This window comes from Halichoeres trimaculatus, unplaced genomic scaffold (genome assembly GCF_033239565.1).
Source record: "Halichoeres trimaculatus isolate MK-OKI-2021-1 unplaced genomic scaffold, fHalTri1.1 fHalTri1_scaffold_5, whole genome shotgun sequence".
NCBI classification, from domain to species: domain Eukaryota; kingdom Metazoa; phylum Chordata; class Actinopteri; order Labriformes; family Labridae; genus Halichoeres; species Halichoeres trimaculatus.
This window is the reverse complement of record NW_027437183.1, coordinates 28,964,625-28,984,202: the sequence shown is the minus strand read 5'-3', so window position 1 is coordinate 28,984,202 and position 19,578 is coordinate 28,964,625. Positions and strand designations below refer to the sequence as shown.

The window sequence follows — 19,578 nt, the reverse complement described above, 5'->3', positions numbered from 1 at the left end:
TCAACCTGAAGACTACTGCTCAAAACAGTCATCCTCCACCACCTGTGGTGTGCCTCATGGCAGTGTGCCTGTAGATGGGCTCTGCCATATGTTTCTAGAAACATATAAAACAGATGGGTTACACAACTGTTCCAATTACAAACTGTTACTGAGTCTTGGAGATGCTTTGTAGGCCCATTGGAGAACTCTTGGGGATAAGCTTTAAGATATATTTCCCTCAGAAAAATATGAAGACCCACCCGATGATCTTATTCTGTTAAAGGGGACATATCATGCTGATCCCTGATTTAATAATACATTTGAAAACAAGACCTTTCACCCCCTGAATTTTCAAAAAATTAGATATTGTATTTTTTCTGATATCCTAGAACGAGATTTGATGGCTCTGAAAATAGGTCATTGCCATTTGGCCGCGAGATTTCGACCTTCGTGACGACACGAGGATCCTTTTTTTTTATTGGAGTGATCTGATAAAGCAGCTCCTCCTCTGTGATGTCAGTTAGTCACACAACCGCCACCGAGGGATACACCCACCAAGAGCCGAGTATCCCCCCTCAGATGCTGGATGCAGGGACTCTGCTCTGCTGAGCAGCTCGGCTTTACATGGTGAATTAGCAGTTAAAACACTGTAGTTTTAGCAGATGTCTTAATACTTGTGAGACTGTGATATTTGCATGCTTGTTCTGACATGCACTGTGAACCTGGACCACAATAATGCTGTGGTAATAATGTAGTGATGAACTGACGGTAGAGGCGATCTTTAGACTACACTTTCAGCATGATGGATAAAACAGACAGAGAAAAGTCAAGGAGCAGGATGGAGCCCTGTTATAGAAATAGTTTATTGGTGAAGTCTGCTTATATTTCCACGTATAAACTATACATGTTACAGTACCGGTTTGACTCACCACACTGAAGCGTCCTGAGATGATCTGTGTCGAGGTGGATTTTCTTCCTCCTGAGCTGCAGAACCGTCCGGGTCTGACTCGGGGTCCAATACAAAAGGACGTATCCTACACTCTGCCATTTTATTAGTACTATCAATGCCTTACGGTGAAGTTTTGGCAAACAGCAAACTTGCTCGGTCTGCTCCATTCAATGTGGCGATAATGTAAATACTGCCATGCTGCAAAAACTGCCCCCTGGCTCTACCCCCTCCGCGCCTCTGATAGAACTGACCAATCAGAGCACAAAGGGCTGTGACGTTGCGAGGTTACTGGAGGTTATTCTCCAAACGGAGCGTTTCAACAAGATCTTCAGAATGGCCTAAAATGAGGATATTGAGAACGCTATGGTGGGGCAATGAAGGAACTAAGTGACTTGTACTGAGGGCAGAAATGCTTTACAGGCAACCTAGTCTGGCATAGTGAAAAGGAGAAACAATCATGATATGTCCCCTTTAAAGGTCTTTGCTAAGGTAAAAATTTTGGTGGTAGTGACTCTTGTAAAGTGAACTTTTAAACCTGAGCATCTATCTTAACCCACCCGGGCTAGATACAGCAGTGTTTACTACAGTAGGTTCCACCTATTCACTACGCTACAAACTACAAATAAATTTGTTTTCAGAAACTTGTTTGATGAAGAAATATCAACTCCCATTCTGGATATGTAAACTGATAAGTGGCAGAATTCAGAAGAGCCTTCCCAGTACTTCAAAAATGATTATACACCTTAAGCTGCTCCATTAATATATGATCACTGAATGAAAGGAAAAACTTCATCATACTGTGGTGTTTGATTTATTCAAATCTGGACCTCATTTTCACTTTAAACACAAGAAAACAGAGTTTTGATAAAGACTCACACTCACCCTCACTAAGTAGACAACAGCAGGCAGAACATTTTGGTGAGTACCACATCACTGAAGTACAGAAATATTTGGATGAAAAGGCGTAAATGAAATAAAAAAAAATCAACAACTACTCAAGATTCAATAGATACAGTTAAGTATAACACAAAAAACCCAACGTATTGGCACGGCATGTAATAAAAAGCAGGCTACATGGAATAATAGGAATAAGTAGCATACAGTACATTAGATGTATGAAACACTAGCTATTCAACACTTTCAACAAAGAAATAAATATACTCTGAATGTAGCATTCAAACTGTTTCAACATCTGAGTGGGAATGTATTCAAGAACATGAGCCAGTAGCATCCTTATGTATACAGTGTCTCCTCTAAGAGATGAAAGGGTTTTAGAGCTGGTTGTTGTTTCATAAACTGAAATTCTTTTTTCATTCATACATTGTAATTACAACAGGATGAGATGAATGTATTGAACAGAGAAATCATTATAATCCTTCTTCCTTCAATAACTAACAGGACTTTTACAACTCTATCTACACCTTCATAATCACACATGCTACCATTAGTAAAACATACACAAGCTAACGGCTACACAAGGTAACCAAACACTATGGGACAACAGGATCGGGCACCTCTTTCAAGTTTTCTACAGTTAGCTTTCGAGGATACATTTTAATATTGTGAACATGTTAAAAATCAGAAGATCTACAGAATGATTGAGATGATTAGATGAGATAAAAATTCAAAGGATGTGTGTCCAGTTAGATCCTGCAATGTTAAAAACAATAACATAGGAGTGAAGGAATTTGGTTTTTACAGTACAGTCATCAGTGCAATCTTCATTGTTGAGACAACAAATCTCTATTATAATCAAATTCTGGCTAATTTATCACATATTACAATTTGGATGGTTTCTCTACCATAGCAGTCAACAACATGTAAATGTAACATTATAGGCATTAGAAATACAGCATGCATGAACAGCCCAGATTAGTTTGGCTAATTGGACTACATTGAAACAAAATGATTGGCAATATCTTCTCAAACTAGTGATACACATGAAGTAGAGCAATGCTCAAATATTAAGCTGCTTTTGTTGCAGCTTGTTTGCTCATATGCAAACACAATATGTCTTATGTGAGTATTATAGACAAACGCTGTATTGGATCTTTTAAAAACAGATACAGGGGTAAATTTTGGCAAATGCTGAAGACACTGCACTTTTTCTACACTGTGGAACATGGGCTGGAAATGCATCTCAAGCATACTGATTGTTGATGAGAAGTTTGTTAATCTGACTGTCAATGGTACAAATACTGGTTATTTCTTTGGCCACAGTAGTGTCAACTGATAGAGCCTTTAACTTCAACAGAAACACTCCTACTTCATTTTAGGTTCATCCTTTCTCAATAAAGCAATACCCCCACCCCTAAAATCTGCACAGCATTAGGGTCATTTGTAGAAAGAAACAAAAAAACATGTGTACAAAGTCCAGATTCTACAAAAGAAACTTACACAAGAGAACTAAAAGTGGAGACAAAAAAGGAGCATGATGGAAAAAGATCCAGTGTTTCATAGTAAACATTAGAGAAAAAAAACACAACAAAATAAAAAAAAGGAACTATGGTGGCTGCATCCATGATAAGCAAATCTCTGAAGCACATAATGTTTTCAGGTTCTGGTAGTAATCATGCCAATTTCATCTTAAAACTATGCAATGAAAGTACACCAGGTCTAAATGGAGTGGCACTGAACAAGCCACCAACTACAGGATCACCACCTGCGCTGTAACTCCAACAATGACCAAAAGTGATGAAAGGCTTGATCTGATCATAACATCATAAATCTAGTTATTTCAACATGATGCAAGAAATTGTTGACTGATCTTCTTTATATACTTTGCAACAGATTCTGAACCAAATCTAAAAGCTGACAAGTGACTAAAAGTTACCATGACATGGTTTCAGTATGCTTCATTTCTCTCTCCCAATCTGAGATGGATGTTAGAAGGTTCCCTGAGATATTGCTGCATGTCAACATTTCATTTTCTCCTAGCCTGATGGTGTCGTTTTGATACAGTGCTTTTTCAAATTTTCACGCTTTCACACACATACGCTTACAGATCATACAGATGCATACACAGTCATACGCAGGCATACACATGTACAATGAAAAAGAGGTCCTGATGTCAAACTATTGCCACTATTGAATAATGAGATGACGAGGCAAACTAGACCTACATGATTTCAACATTTTGGGAGTAAAATGGAATAAATAAATCTTACTATGAACAACTATCTAACATCTTGAGGATTTGTACATTTAAGAAATACATTGTTTGTACTGGTCCACTGCATCATAAACCCAGCTCATTTCCACCTTCAATAGTTGGGGGGGGGGGGCGATAAAACCCCTGGATTATTCACAAGGACAAAAATTAACCAAGTAAACGATAATTTGCTTTAGCACAGGCATGGACGATTTTTTTCTCCAAAACACATAAAAATTCAAGCCCCGACTTGGGAGTTTCTCAGAAGTAGCTGCGGCCAGCAGTGAGACAACACTGGACATCTCTCTGATATATTCACTGATGTAGCCAAAAGCTTCCAAAGCTTGGAAAAGAAAAGAAGAGAAGTGTTTGTTTGACTTATGTAAGCTGTCCACACCTTTGAGAATTTTCAGTATTCTGTAACTTAAATCAACTAAAGAAGTTGAAGAACTGTTTTCAAAACTAGATTAGTCCCCCATCTTACAATAAAGTTGTAAATACCCAGTGGTTGTGTTTCTGCAGATGTGCTCAGGAAACAGCATTCTGACATCAGCTGCAGCTGTTGAACATGTTCCCCTCCCTCCCTTCCTCCCATCATGGCTGCCTCCTACTGCTCCCCGCTGCGTTCCAGGCCATCTATGACCCGGCTCAGCCTGATGTTGAGCAGCCTGATCTGAGTGTCCAGGTGGTCGATTTTCTCTTCCAGAGAACCTGCGCCACCTCCCCGGCGCCAGTACGCTCCCACAGGACCCGTCATAAAGTACACAGCCATGATGAAGCACAGCGGCAGCACTGCGCGCTCAGGGTCACCCTCAAACTTCTGAAGGATGTAGAGACAAGACAGGGCAAAGAGCAGGACACGTGCTAGCCAGAAGAAGCGGCCAAACACAGCGTGCAGCAGGTAGAAGAAGCCCCCCAGGAACATGGAGAGGAACCAGTAGGCTAAGAGTACAGCTGCAACCAGGAGCAGGGCACGTGCTGGAGAGTTGGTGAGGGATGTGGGGCTGAAGTAGTGACTGAGGTTTGAGGCTACAGAGGAAAGAAAGACGGAAAGGGAGTGAGAGTGGAAGCAGAGTTTAATTTTTTTTTTAAATGTCAGTCTAACAAATCATCCTCCCCGTCTCTTAGCAACGTGATAACACAAAAACTTACAGTCGATGCCCATCACATCCAGCAAATCAGACCAGATCTTCCAGATAGTGTCCATAAAAGAGTCCACACCATGGACGAACCTCTCTGTTGTCTTGGAGAAAAACTTAAAAATCAAAAAGAGGCAGACAGATGTATGGGTCATTTTATTGTTTACTCTCAACATTGATCAAAAGACACATCTGTAATATTATTATACAAAAAAACTGGCAATAGTTTACTGTGACATTAATAGTTTTTAATACCCAGCAGTCATCATTACCACCACAGATTACAACTTTTTGTTATATCAATATGATAAAAACAGCTGTAAACAACACATTCATGCTGCTTTGATTTCAGGCATGATTTTTAATGTTGTGTCTACTGTTGTTGTTTTAATTGTGTCAGTGTTTTTCATCAGTTGTTTTTTTCTTCTTTTTCTAATGTTTGATTTAATTTTAGCTAGCGGTAGTTTTAAGCCTTCTTATATTTTTTGATACTCTTCTGTTCTTGTTTTGTTTTTAATCTCGTCCTCCTTACATTTTTCTTTCAGTTTTCATTTTTACCATGTAAAGAACCGTATTTCGAAAATTGTTACATATAATACAATTTTTGTTATTTGACGATAACTATAATTATTATCATTGATAGTGGTATAAGTTTTACTGTTATTATGCAGCAGAACAAAAATCTCGTAATTTCTTTGAATGGACAAAAGCAACTATAAAAAATTCAAACATGCTGACTTCTCACAGGAAGAAATCCACCCCATTAACCACAAACTTGACAAACAGTTTATCATATCTCAAAACAATGACGTTATGAATGGCACCAATAATGCTTCGGTTGAAAAAGAATGTGCCGTCATTCTGAAACCCATTATTCTTACCAATAAATCTGTCAATAACTGATTCAAGACAAACATTACATACTATTTAACGGTGGACATGTTTCCCTCCACTGACAGTTAGCGGTGACGTAAGCGCATTATGATCGCTCGCTCTCATGGTGTGTTTGGCGGCCACATACAGGAACTAACATTGAATTTAAAATAGGCAGGAAGTACAGCTGGACCAATGACAGCGTACATGCTAAAGCGTGTCCATAAAACTGAACAGTTTTCTGTTAAAGCAGAAGTAGTAAACATAAACAGACAGCTGTTAGTCTGGACCTCTGATGCTATAGCATATGCATTAGACACACTTGCTGATGGACTCAACACAGTTAATGACCATATTCGCAAGTTGCCCAACAAAGGTAGAATATCGGCCTTGCAAAGGCATGTTTCTACTGTTAAGGTAATGCTACATCACCTGACATCATCTATCTATCTAAAAATTGGATAAATGCTAATTTTCCAAAATGGCATCCATGAAATTGTTTGCCAGGCCCCGGCGCGCTTGTTTCCTGTTCGCCATTCTTGGACCACAACACCGCGCTGGTTAGGAGCGTTAGCCTCTACGAGCTAATGATGAAAACACCTTGTATCTCATGTACTACACTCACCTTATATAACCCTCTGATGTTGTCCTCCCCGAAAACACTGCTCAGGGTCTGGTAGATGCCATTAGCTGCTCGTCGGAAGCTGTTCTGGTTACTGGTCCTGCTCCTGGCCGCTTCGGTTGTGCACAGTAGAGACACGGATAGCACCAAGAAAACCACGAAAAACCTGATTCCCCTCATGTTAGCAAAGCCTTGAGGTGTCAGACAGAAATGCGTATCAAAATGATTTGCCAAATAAGCAAAGTAAAACAGCTGCCTAATGTGACACCTCGTTTGGGGAAGAGGATGTCAAAACGACTGTGATGGTGGGGATGACCTGTGCTGCCTTCAGGGACGCATCATAAATTCGTATTTCTTTTTACTAAATTGTGTTTTGATATTTTATCGGGCAAAAATGTTAACCAGTTAGTGAGTTAAATGCTGTTGATATAGGGTCGTCGATGTACTGATGACATTTTGGCGTCTTTATTGGGTATTATCTGTAGGTTACCGGTATGCACCTTTGTTGTCATATTCAGTCGATTAAATTTCAAAAGACATTTTTGGTGTGACTCAGCTGTGACAGTACTCAAACAAGGACACCAGTAAATGTAATAACTATTGAAGTGTATTTTGTGATAGTTTTTGTATGTATTGGTGTCATGTCGGGTTGTGACATTTCCGACGACAATCAAAATGATCTTTGGTTTGCCTGTAGATTTGAGGCAGTGTCCGCCTATCTGAAGTTTGATGCTGCCCTCTAGTGGTTTGGTTCAAGCTTTACTACGACGATATTAGAAATATTTCTGTTCTATTAATACACTGGTTCTAGGTTCTACCCAGCGCATCAAACAATACTCAGTGTTGGGCAAAATGTCCTGCCTTTTCAACCTGCATCATTCCTTGCTAAATATGTATTTATAATAATAATAACCGAACATTATTTTTTCATCCAAAATATCAACAATTTGTATTCTGCCCATGTTGGTGGATCCTTTCATTCAGAATGAGAAAGTTTCAGGCCAATATGTTTGTCTTCATTCTGTCTGGGTTTTATTAGCACATTATTTGAGTGTATACACAAACGTGATTGCTTCCTTGTGTTTTCTGAAACCTGAACCAAATAGAAACAACATCTCATCTGATCACAACACTTCGTTGCTTGCTGAATTAATGTCACAATATGTTGTTCTGTTGTTGGATCCGAATTTTACAGGGTATAGTAATTGCATTTGTACAGAATGTATAGTTATGATTGTATTTTTCTGTATAAATGATACATTGTATATTCAGTGTAGATGTTTAAAAATTGTTGGTAAATTTAAGACAGTGTTATCATTTCTGTTAGGAAGTAGCAAAATTCAAAAGGGTAGAATTAGATTAGCTGAAACTTCTTCCCACTCGTTTTGCTCATGTAACCTGAGAACCTTAAGAAGTTATTGTCTTCTTTTGTTTTCATTTTTTTCTGATTTACCACTTATTTGTATTTTTCACTGTTGTCATCTACATGATCAGAATAAAGATTCATTCACTTAACCATATTATCAATTCCCAAATTCTCAGTCCTACATCTAGACTTCTGCCACAACTATTATACAAGAGTTAAACTTATGTGCCTTTTACTTTTCTGTTGTTTTGATTTGAAATGCATTTTTTCTGGCTATGTCTCCTCTATAGGCTTAACAAGATTTTTCAGTCAAACTTAAGTGTACCAAACCCTTTGCTTATTAGACATGACAGAAAGTCAGATAAAGATGCAGTTCACTGCTGAGGGAAGCACTTGTTTCTTGGATTGCTTTCCCCTGAGTTCTCATTATCCAAAATTTAACTGCGGTTTGGAGCATGAAGTAGGTCAAAATTGCAAATGATGATAACAAAGGGAGAGGTGAGAAAAGTGGCAGAACACAAGGCCAAATAATGCTGTAACAGTTGTTATCACAACAGTGACAGATTAGCACTGTTTATGACGAATTAAAATTGCAGAAAAAAAAGAACTGAGACGTTTGATGTATCATCCAGATGACACACACACACACACACACACACACACACACACACACTCATATATATATATATATATATATATATATATATATATATATATATATATATATATATATATATATATATATATATATATATATATATATATATATATATATATGGGCTACTATTCTAAAAAGGTCTAGAAAATGAGTGACCAGTTGCTGTGTAACCGGTACATAATGTATCCTAGCAACGACGCAAGTTAGGTGCCACATAGACATGACGGTACTTACAACATGGCAGTGAAGGAATGTTTTGTCTTTCAGTACTTTAACGAGTCTCGAAGTTTTCTCCATTGGACCAACTCTGGCAGATGCCTGTTGTAGAAAGAACGTTTAGCTTCCAGAGTGTTTTAGGGGGTGTGCAGCTAAAGACACAATGTATGGGCGAGCTCCAAGAGTTACGTTCATGACATCAAGTCCCACTCCATCAACGGTTGGCCCCGGATCGTACGATATCACCCAGAACCAAAATGCAGTAGAAGGTAAGAAGTACTAGCTCATAATGTACACAGCCCACAGATTCAAGGCGTTACAAATGTGGCGTCATAAAGGTTTGGGTTGATTTTTTTTTAGGTTGCTATAATTAGATCATGTGCTAACAGATCAGAATCAAAGAAACGGAAGTTTGAAATCATACAGGAAAATGTAATATTTTTTTATAAAACATACTTACATACTTGCTGTGTTGGATCAAACAGACAATTGTTTTTCGTGTTGTTTTGTTGCAGATGGCTATGCTCCATTTCTGTCTTTGACTAGCAGACAGCCACTTATCAATGAATCCAGTAGAATGGTACCAGGACCTGGCCAGTATGACGTCTCTCCTGTGAAGGTGCTGTAGTTCACACACTTACATACAATAAAGGCAAAACTTAAACTTTAAAACAGTTAGAGTATGATTACATTAATCTTATTCATGAAATTATAGAATTACAATGTTGCAGAGTTTGGATGGGAAAATATACAACTGCATGCATAAGCATTGTATCCCTGTGTCTTATTGTCTTTTTTGTTGTCTCCTCAGCTTAATGTCCATGGTGGCTGTAGTCTTCAGAACCGCTCCAGACGCTTTGAAGAGGTTCTGTCAAAGGCTCCGGGTCCGGGGGCCTACAATGTGCTGCCTGCTTCAGGAAACACACTCAGGGCAGGGGTGACTAATGTAGGACAGGAACATAAGCTTGGAAGAAAAACGGTAGACATATGGGTGAAGCTATGAACAATATAAACAAATATTCCAGTTGAATAAAATTGTCTAATGAGCAATTCTCTCCCTTCAGCTTATTGTATCGCCCTACTACAGTAAATTAGCATTTTATTGCATGTCATTTTTGAGGAATACGTGTGAGAAACGCCTGTCTTGTTATGACATGTTCAAGATTCACCTTATGTAATTCTTGTACAAACAGCTTTATTGTAAGCAGTCAAGTTTAGTAAGTTATTACTTATTTTCCCATTCTCAGCAAGTCAGTTTCTCATGTGTAACCAGCAGTGGAAAGTAAAACTCTTGCAGGCAATGTGCACTGAGAAGTTTTGCTTCTGCGCCATTTGTTAAACAAATGTTATGTACAGCAGCACCTCCTCTAAAAGTGGTGACTGCTAGTACTTGGAGACCATAATTTAAAGCTTATCTTTGGCACCTCTGCTACTGGCAGGCTGATCATTGGTCTGTGGGAATTTGCAAATACTATCACAAAGCCTTTGAGGGGGACAAAATGGTGACTTTGGAACTACAAGTAATATTAACTTTAATGTTTTAAATCTTATCATATTAAAAAAGTAATGTTTTTCATTAACTCATGGTAAGGTTTCTGGATTAAGCCACATTTAAAAAGGCAAATGAAGTGCAATTCAAAAAATAGAGTTGCCTTCTAACCCATTCGTAATGTCTAGACTTTGAAAGAAGGCATTCAGTTTTGCTTAATATGACACGTCCAGTGTGGCTTTCAGCTTCCTTAACAGTAAAACTGTGGAAGGAAAAACAGATGAAGTCTAGGCTTACAGTGAGCTGAGGTTGAATTAAGCTGTACTGTACATTCACTTACTATGTTAAATTAATGTCCAGAGCATGCAGACATGGCTAAGACTGACTTCTGAGCTATAACCTGAGCATAAACACGAGGTTAAGGTAAAACTTCTCTCCTTGTGTGCTAGATGTTATTATTATTAATTGAACAGCAAATTTGCTCAAAGTGAGTGCCCCAGCTTTTACATATTTAGAGATGGTTCAATGCATGCTGCCATAGCAAATGTGCCCCACCCACCTGCACTTTTTCCATTATCCTGTCTTTCTTCATCTTTCTTGCCTTTCTCCTTCCTTCCCTCAACCCTTTTCCCACATTGGCCTTCAGGATTGCTTGGCCTTTTTGTAAGCAAGGGCATCCTTTCCATCCCAAACCCTGACTTCCCTCCACACTCTCCCTCTCTTTCTCTTTGCGCAGTGGCTGCAGGCCAAAAGTCTGACGCCGGTTCATCAGTCAGACATCCCATCCATTCCTTCCCCGGGCCAGGCCTATGGCTACGAGGAGGATGCCCTGGGATTGCTTCGCAAGCAACAGCCTCCTCCCAGAGACACAACCCTGGGGCCAGCCTACTACAATCCACTGCTGGTAGGTGCAGTTATGCACACAGATGTGCACACACATACACACTCATGTTAAAACTTGAATATACATGCATTAGAAAATGTGAAGGACTCATTTGTGCATGCACGTGTACTTTCATTTTTCTGTACAAGTGTGTATCTGAGTGTACTCAGCCTGCCCGCAAGGCGAGGTCCATTAGCGTTAGGCAGATCTAATGCACCACTGACACCCCCCACCTGCACTCCAGTCACTTGGCCCAAAACCCATTTCCATAGCTAATGAATGCAGCTCCACTTTAAAAAAGCCACAGCGCACCAATGCTCATCCATTTTACATGCCAACAAAGAGAGCCATTAGTAATTATTCTTCAAGCGATATTACAATATTCACTTAAAATAATGCACATGCCTGCTGGTCTGGCTCTCAATTAAGTCATTTCTCATCTGTTAATGACCAGAGGAAGTCAACAGTGTCCTTGAGTGTTGGCCGAGGCTGTGTCAACACACCAGCGCAGGCACAGAGGCATGCTGTGATTTAGGGCTATCAGTGGTTCATCCATCCAAGGCTTTTTTTGGTCTCAGCTCCTGTTCTGCTCTCACTTTGAAAGTCCAGCCTCTGTTTCTGTCTGTGTCTCCTTCTAACGCACTTGTTTCTTTTAAGTCAAATGCTTTCTCTGTCCCATGCTGCTTGGACAGAGTTCACAAGTGTTGACTGGCGGACTAAGTGCCTGTCTGAGAATGTGACTTCAAAGCTGCTAGAGCAGCCTTTGAATGATAAGACATGAGAATGATAACAAAGGAGCAGGGTTTGTCTTTATAAGTGATATTGGATAAACAAAAAGATCTTAAAAGATATTATCTATCTTTAGATCTAATTTGGCATTGGCATAGCTATTACTTCAATGCACTTAAAACTTTATCGTGGTGAAAGATGGCTAACAGGCTTGACTAGTAGGCATTAGATCTAGTGGAGTGTGGATAAATCAACAGTACATGTACACACAACTCTTGTATGCTGATCTTATCCCTGCCATATGTATTGTAACAGAAGCACAGCGCCATACTGCTGATACTAATTATAAATTCTTTTGAATTAACCTTTTTTTGTGTTATTTTGTTTTTGTTGGCTTTTGTAAAGAGCACAAAGCAATTTCTGCTCTGGATCTTGCCCTCATGTGACCCTACTAACAAAATTCTATGCATCCCTTTTTTATCCTCACTTAAATAATAAATGGCATGCTGTAGTACCTTTTGAAAGCTTGATGAATACATTCATACCTACAAGCTGTGTCTCTGTATGTACTTTTAAAAGCTCTCCTTGACATAAATGATCTGTTTATACCTCTCAAAGCCAGCTGTGATACCATCACGTAGCATGTGACTGTGTGTGATGCTGAACAGTTATGCCTTTTTTTCTACTTTAAAGCATCTGAGCATCTTTGTTTCTTTATTCCCTTCTCTCAAAACTGGATTGGTAGATCAAAAGGGACAGAATTTCAGATCTCGTCCTCTGTTCACTGTTGAAGTTAAGAAAAAGGCACCACATGGAGTGGGAAACTTTTTTAGATTCTGTAGCCTGTCAAACCCTCCCCAACCTGCCGCACAAAGTAGAGGCACATAGTCAGGTTGTGTTCAGAAAAAAAAAAAGAAGAAGTTTAAGATCTGCTTGAATTAACGCATGATTCTATGTTTCTTTTTTGATTTTTACATTAGCTCGAGTTTTGTGGGCCAAGTTAAAGACTTTTAAATGAAGAAAGTACAAACCAAACTGTTAATATGATCCCCCTATGGTTTATTTATTTATTTTCAAAGGGAAGCGTCATAGGTCTACATAAGGTTTGTGATGTAGTAGGCTTTATCTAAAACTCTAATGGCATTAAACTTCAAGTTCTAACTCTTATGTGTAGGGATGGGCGAGTTCTGGAATCGGCCAATACCAGCCTTTTTTCAAAGTATCGGTACTCGCAAAGGCTGCCGATAACAGCAACTGATACTCAAGACAAAAAAAATCTTACGTCGAGTAAGTCCTCCTCACCAGTGGGTCATCTGTGCAGTTTGACACTATGGCCTGTCACTAGCCACGTATACATGGACCCAAACATTCCGCGTGCATTCGTTTTTTTTGCTCAAATGGAAAGAATTTAACCTTTGGATACACCTCATTCCAAAAGAAACGTGCCAATCCAAATGGACATTTAAATGGAAAGTTTGTTTTTGTCCAAACTTTGAAAGAACTGAACATAATTTCAGGACTGGACGGACAAAAAACTTGCCAAAAAAACCTGTCTCCCCCCATCATTGATAAATCACATGTTGTTAACATTTTTCTGCGCATGCCCCATTGACTATTCTGTTTGATTATAGCGGCGCATGTAGACCAGAGATTGGAATATTCCTTCCCATGTATACTATTGTTTTCAGAAAAGTCATTCAGAAAGATTCCATTCGGAAAGACAAAAAACTCCTCATGTAACCGTAGCTATTGCTGCGGTACCACGGCAGCCAGCATCAGGTCCTGCTCAGACAAAATGAATGAACAAGGTAGAGTTTACGGTTAAACTGATTTATTTTGCACTTTAGTTTTTTTTTTTTTTAAATCACAAAAACTCTGACGGTTGTTTTATTTGGCACTCTTGTTAATTTATTAAAAATGACTCTTAAATTCAGTGTGAGTTGTTAGTATTTTCTTTTTAACTTAATGGCAAAGTGACTGTGTTGATAAATGATCTGTCACTTTTAATAGAAATTTTATGTATCAAAAGTACTAGTGGTATTGGTACTCGGTATTGGTGAGTACACAAAAGAGAGTGCTCATATGGTATTGATCTGAAAAAAAAAAAAAAAAAAGATCCAACACAAGCACCACAAGCAAGTTTTGAGAGTGAACTATGCAATAGTGCTTGGATTTACTTTGAAGTTTGTGAAACAATCATGTTCTCTTGCTGAATAGCTGGTACTGGCTTTGTTGGTTTGATAAACTCTTGTGTGTGGCATGTAGTGTGTGGCGTAGACTTTTACTGAATAATCTACCAGTTTCTAAAGATCCTCATTGATTGTTTCAAAACCCAGAGGTTATTTTGATTTTGAGTAATATATGATATAATTATTGGTAAACCTTTGCAACTTATCTTGAAGAAAATATCCACAGTATCTCTCTGTTGTGTTTAGAGAGGGAGTTGCCTGCTCCTGTCTGGATGCAAACTCTCTCAGTTGTTAAGCTGCAGAGTGAACTGCTGATATCTAAAAGGCTGGCGGCGAGGAAAGTCTGCTGTAAAACTTGCAAAGATAAGAAAGGACAGAGGCTCTCTGCAAGATCTCTGACACACTCTGGCATTTCAGCTGAACTTCACGTTTCATTCAGCGCCAGCTTCATGAGCCCTAGCTGGAAGAGAAACCCGATAAGTTGGAAAAAGCCAATTTTATTTTCTCTGTCTTTGTTCATTCATTTACCCTCCTGTTATCTCTTTCTCCTCCAATTCTCTTCTCATTTGTTCTTCCTCTTTAATTCTGTCTTTCATCCTCTCCCTCTCTCTCTCTTGGTGTCTGTCTGTTCCTTCTTTTCATCTTTCTCTCTGTAGTCAAAGATGAGTTCTGCACAGAAGTATAAAGGAGTCCACTTTGGCAATATGACAGGGACAAGATGGGCAGGAACAGTGGAGGAAGGACCAGGTCCAGGACACTATCACCCTGAGATGTGAGTATTATTGTATATATTTCATGGTGTGGTGTTTAATTAGCACCCATTAAGCAGGAACCAACATTTAGTATTGTGACATGACACCTTTTCCTGGAGCTTGATGTGTGTGAAAAGACTCTCTGGAGACAGAAACATACTTTCTAACTTTTTACATCTTATTTACTCTTCATTTATGATTTTTGTTTTAATACATCAACGTATCCTTATTTTACTGTGGAAAGAAAAAAAAATATTTAGTGTTAATTTTATTCATTTGGCGACAACCCCTTTAAGGGTTTCATGAAATGTGCAATCATTTTTTTTAAATTTACCAAAGGAGCATTTATTGATTTTTTAGCACTTGATAGACACAACTGAAACTCATAGTTTTATAAAGCAATGCAGTTATTAGAATCACAACCTTCCTCCCATTTTAACGCTTTAATTAAGAGACAAAATGTATGAGAGATTAGATGATCCAGGACATTAAATCTCAGGAGTTCACTGCTCCTGAGCTGTTACAGATGTGCAGAACAGATAAGCTGTTCAAACAAAGTGGAATATTTCTTTGAACCTGGAGCTGGGGCATTATATTTGACATTTATCACATAGTCTTTCTCCTGATGGCCGTGGAGGATAGGCATTACCAAGCACTTTAACTGTACAATGCTGGGCACTCTTCCAGCTCGACCATTCATAAGGGAATTAATACGAAAGGGGAGAGCATGTGTGTAAGAAATTACGCTTAGAGTTGTCAGACATTTAAACTCAACCTAATCCTATCAGTAATACACGTGTGATGATTTGAATAATTAAAAAATAACTGGAACTTTATCCCCATTACTCTTGCTGACAAAAACAGCTGTTTTATTCTTATATGTCCCCTATTCCTTTCCTCTCTGTTTATGCTTTATCTCCTCCAGTGTACCTTGCTAATTCACATCTCTTTCCCCTCCTCTTCAGTGCACTGTATCTCCACTGCTGTCATCCTGTGTTGTTTCCCAATATATGTACGTTTTGAACAACACTTGGTTTTTTGTTTTTATCTCCTGTGTGTGTTTTTCTGTATCTCCTATTTTAAAGATGTTTGAACTGACTCTCTGTGTCCCAGAAACATCAAAATGCAGGATGTGAACATGAACCATGAAGAGGGGCAGAGAGGCAAAGCTGAGCTCTTCATCCCTCGTTACCATGAACTGGTGCCCATGCTAGAGAAAAAAAAGGTGAGGATGTCTCTGTGTCTGTGTGGTTGTACATGCCAAGCTTATTAGAAAGAGATAAAAGCTGCAGAGGACTCATGTCCATGTCAGCCTCTGCCCCTGTGGGTGACGTATCCCTTTGAACTGAGCCTATGTGACTTGCTAATAAGTGGCAAATATGACCACAAGGGGCAATTAAACCTACTTTATTGGATTTTCGAGGCACCTGAGAGCAACACAACAAGCTACAGTATAAGCACATTTTGGCTTTAAGCCTCTGTGGTGACCATTATTGCAAACACTTGCATTGTCAAAGTAGATGATTCGTTATAACTGTTTTTTCAGGCCTCCAGAGGAAGTGATTTGCATACAGGGGGTCACATTTAGACCCTATCAGGATGCATTAAGACTATACAGCTTCTCCACACAGCATGCATAATACAAGTATTGAGCCAAACCAACATGCCAGAATAAACCTTTACAAACCTTTTTATTATGATCATGATCAATTCAGATAATGTAACAGTAAGAATGTGTGTTCTTTTTTTCAGTTTGCCTCTAAACATGTTACATCTCAGTTTTATTCCAGGTTGCATGGATCTATTAGAATAACCCACTTTGAACACTTTTAAATTGTATTTAAAATTCCTCTACCCAGCTCAGCAAGAAAAAATGTGCTTGACTTACTGTTTTCACTTACTTGCTGTCTTCCACAAAACAAATTTTAAAATAAGTGCACACAGTGTGAAAGGGAGCAGAAAACACTGGGACTAGTCGTAGCTGACTACAAATTCTCAGTCTGACAGACACATTGATATAAAATGATAATCTGCAAAGAGAAATAATGACAGATGTTAAAAAATCAACACTACAATGCAAAATTTAAGAAATCCCAAGCTAATGTGAAAACTGTGCCCCAACCTTTTAGCCCAAAACCTAAAACTGTCCAAATTTATTTCTTTTGCAATTGAAATAACAAGACTTAAAATACTGATACAGAGCTAAACATACAGGGCAATGGTTAAAGCTGCAGCCTCAGAGCAAAAAGGTCACTGGTTTGATTCCCAGTTGGCCAGTTGGGTCTTTTCTTTTTTTTTCTTTTTAATTTTTTTTTTCCTCCAAAATTTTTACATTGCCGTTTTTTAACATACAAGATACATACAATAACAGATAAACAGTTCCAGACCATAAGACAAACCCAAACATACATACACACAGTGACAAGTTACACAATCTCTCCTACACACTTAACTTGCACACTTTTCATACGTAAAAATAACAATAAAATTATGATAATAATTATAAAATAAATTTACCATTTCTGTTCAATCTAAGCCTATACTTCTGGCTTCAATAATGGTCAAATAAGGTTCCCAGAGCTGGATAAACTTTCTCCTTTTGCCTTAAGGAAAGTATGATAGTCTTTCCAAGCCAATACATTCTGCAAGTTCCTTTGTCCACGTCCTCAAGGAAGAGGCATCCATACTCTCCCAACACGGTGCAATAGCTCTCCTTGCTTGAAGAAGTCCAAAGTGTATTAGCTAAAAGTGTTAATACGTTTAAATGGATTCTTCGGGAAAAATCCCAAGTACACAGAGCTTGGCATTAAGAGGTACATTTGTTTTAAAAACAGCTGACAAGCTTTCTATAACATCCTTCCAAAACTCTTGAATCTTGAGACATTTCCATTGACAATGTTTGACACACTTAGGACAAGCATCTGGAATACTAGCAGACATATAATGAAGTTTAACTGGGGTAATGTACATTCTTGTCATCCATTTATATGTATTTATGATTTGTTTCTCTGCTTTTAAACATTCATTATTCCAGTCTGCTTCATCAATGTTCTCTTGAATGTCATTTATTCAGGCATTTAGTTTGTCTAGTGATGACTCTTTAGCGTTAGACATTAATACATTGTAGTATTTAGAAAGATGACATTTTTTCCCAAATTATCCAGAGTTATCCCTTCTATTTCTGTTAGAGGTGGAATATACATGACCTGTTCAGATTTTGATGGCATAAAGTTTTTTAACTGTAGGTGTGGTGGGTCTTTCTGTGTGGAGTTCGCATGTCTTCCCTGTGCATGCGTGGGCTCTCTTTGGGTACAGCTTCCAAAAACATGCCCATCAGGTTGACTGGTCACTCTAAATTGTCCATATGTGTGAGTGCATGGAACCCTAAGCAGGATAAGTAGAATGAATGAATGAATAAAGAATACTGGTATAACTTTGAAACTTTTACATGTAGGTATTGTTCAGTGTTGAAGAAGATGGAATTCTTCATGGATAGCTTTGACATGATAGGATTTGAAAACTGCAGGATAAGAATGTTTCATAACAGAAGGAAAGCGCTATGGATTGACTCATGAGAAGCACAGTTGATTTCAAATGAAATGATTAAAGCCCTCCTCTGTGCCTTGTTCAAACATGTCAGTGAATGTGTTGGCCCATAGAGGGCAGTATAATACAAGCTTTAGTTAGAGACTGGCAACCACACAAACACACGCACACATGCACACAAACACACATTGATAAATTGAAGCCGGTTGAGTTGAGGGGAGTTACTCACCTGCATATGAACTTGAATGTGCTGGCAGAGTAATGCTTTGTGATGCCTTATTCCTCCAGTCAGAGGGGTAGAGTGGGTGAGGCAGAGTCTAAAAAAAGTGGGACTGGATTTCAGGAGCGAGTGCTGGAAGTATTCGTTCTGACGTGGATTTACACCTACGTCTTTTCTTTTTCTCATCCTCTATTTCCTGGAACATTCTGCTTCTCTACCTCTCTCCTCTCAGCTCAGTTTTAGTTTATTTGATTGTGCAAAGATAATTAAACATGACAGTTTATTGCAAATGTTCTTGCTTACTTTGCTTCAACTAATTTCTAACAACCTACAAATGTTTCCTGACTTCAACTCTTTACCTCTCTCTTTGGTCTCTCTTTGTGTGCACCATGCTGTATTTGGACCCCCCTATGATGGCTGCACCCCATCCATCATCATTAGCACTTGACATCTCAACACACATGTACTCCAAAATGCACCACACACACACACGTACATACACTGGCCAGATGGGTCATTACCCACAGTGGGGACACTCAGGACAAACACCTTTACTTCCCAGGGATCAGCAGACAGTCTGCCTCTAATGACTTGGGGCTGCTGCTGTCCCATAGAGTTTCTGTATATGTGTGTGTGGGAGAGTGAATGTGGTATTTTCCCATTAAACAGGCACAGTGACAAGGCCAGGGCAAAGACTGAGCCAACAACCTAAATAAACCATTATCTTGTACATGTCTGCTATCAAAAGCAGAAAAGTTTGGCTTGTACAGATTTTTCTGTAAATGTAAAGGTTCAATTTCAGTTCCTTTTAAAAATT

General features: G+C 38.7%; 2 protein-coding genes across 4 annotated transcripts in view; one reads left to right on the top strand and one right to left on the bottom strand.

Annotated features, from left to right (window-relative positions):
* Nucleotides 1-2,596: 2,596 nt before the first annotated feature.
* On the bottom strand, nucleotides 2,597-7,046 carry bri3bp (bri3 binding protein). The gene is made up of 3 exons (XM_074671132.1): nucleotides 6,717-7,046; nucleotides 5,232-5,334; nucleotides 2,597-5,108 (listed from the first exon to the last, which is right to left on the bottom strand). The coding sequence occupies exons 1-3, from the start codon at nucleotides 6,891-6,893 to the stop codon at nucleotides 4,687-4,689; spliced, it is 702 nt and encodes a 233-aa protein (XP_074527233.1). The 5' UTR covers nucleotides 6,894-7,046; the 3' UTR covers nucleotides 2,597-4,686.
* A 1,906-nt stretch (nucleotides 7,047-8,952) lies between these two features.
* stpg2 (sperm-tail PG-rich repeat containing 2) overlaps nucleotides 8,953-19,578 on the top strand; it is a 67,407-nt gene continuing 56,781 nt past the window's right edge. Inside the window, exons 1-6 of one of the 3 annotated variants that reach the window (XM_074670826.1) lie at nucleotides 8,953-9,222; nucleotides 9,469-9,572; nucleotides 9,765-9,818; nucleotides 11,179-11,346; nucleotides 14,900-15,015; nucleotides 16,109-16,220. In XM_074670826.1, coding sequence (XP_074526927.1) covers nucleotides 9,117-9,222; nucleotides 9,469-9,572; nucleotides 9,765-9,818; nucleotides 11,179-11,346; nucleotides 14,900-15,015; nucleotides 16,109-16,220 — 660 coding nt within the window. In that variant the 5' untranslated portion in view covers nucleotides 8,953-9,116. Of the gene's footprint in view, nucleotides 9,223-9,468; nucleotides 9,573-9,764; nucleotides 9,933-11,178; nucleotides 11,347-14,899; nucleotides 15,016-16,108; nucleotides 16,221-19,578 lie in introns of all 3 variants that reach the window. The other 2 variants (XM_074670825.1, XM_074670824.1) reach the window with 2 other exon arrangements.

Excerpts from the sequence above, each read along its gene's own strand:
- bri3bp (XM_074671132.1), bottom strand. The coding sequence starts at position 6,893 with ATGAGGGGAATCAGGTTTTTCGTGGTTTTCTTGGTGCTATCCGTGTCT. Across the intron at positions 5,335-6,716 it reads ACATCAGAGGGTTATATAAG|TTTTTCTCCAAGACAACAGA; the intron begins GTGAGTGTAGTA and ends TTGATTTTTAAG. Across the intron at positions 5,109-5,231 it reads GGATGTGATGGGCATCGACT|CCTCAAACCTCAGTCACTAC; the intron begins GTAAGTTTTTGT and ends TTTCCTCTGTAG.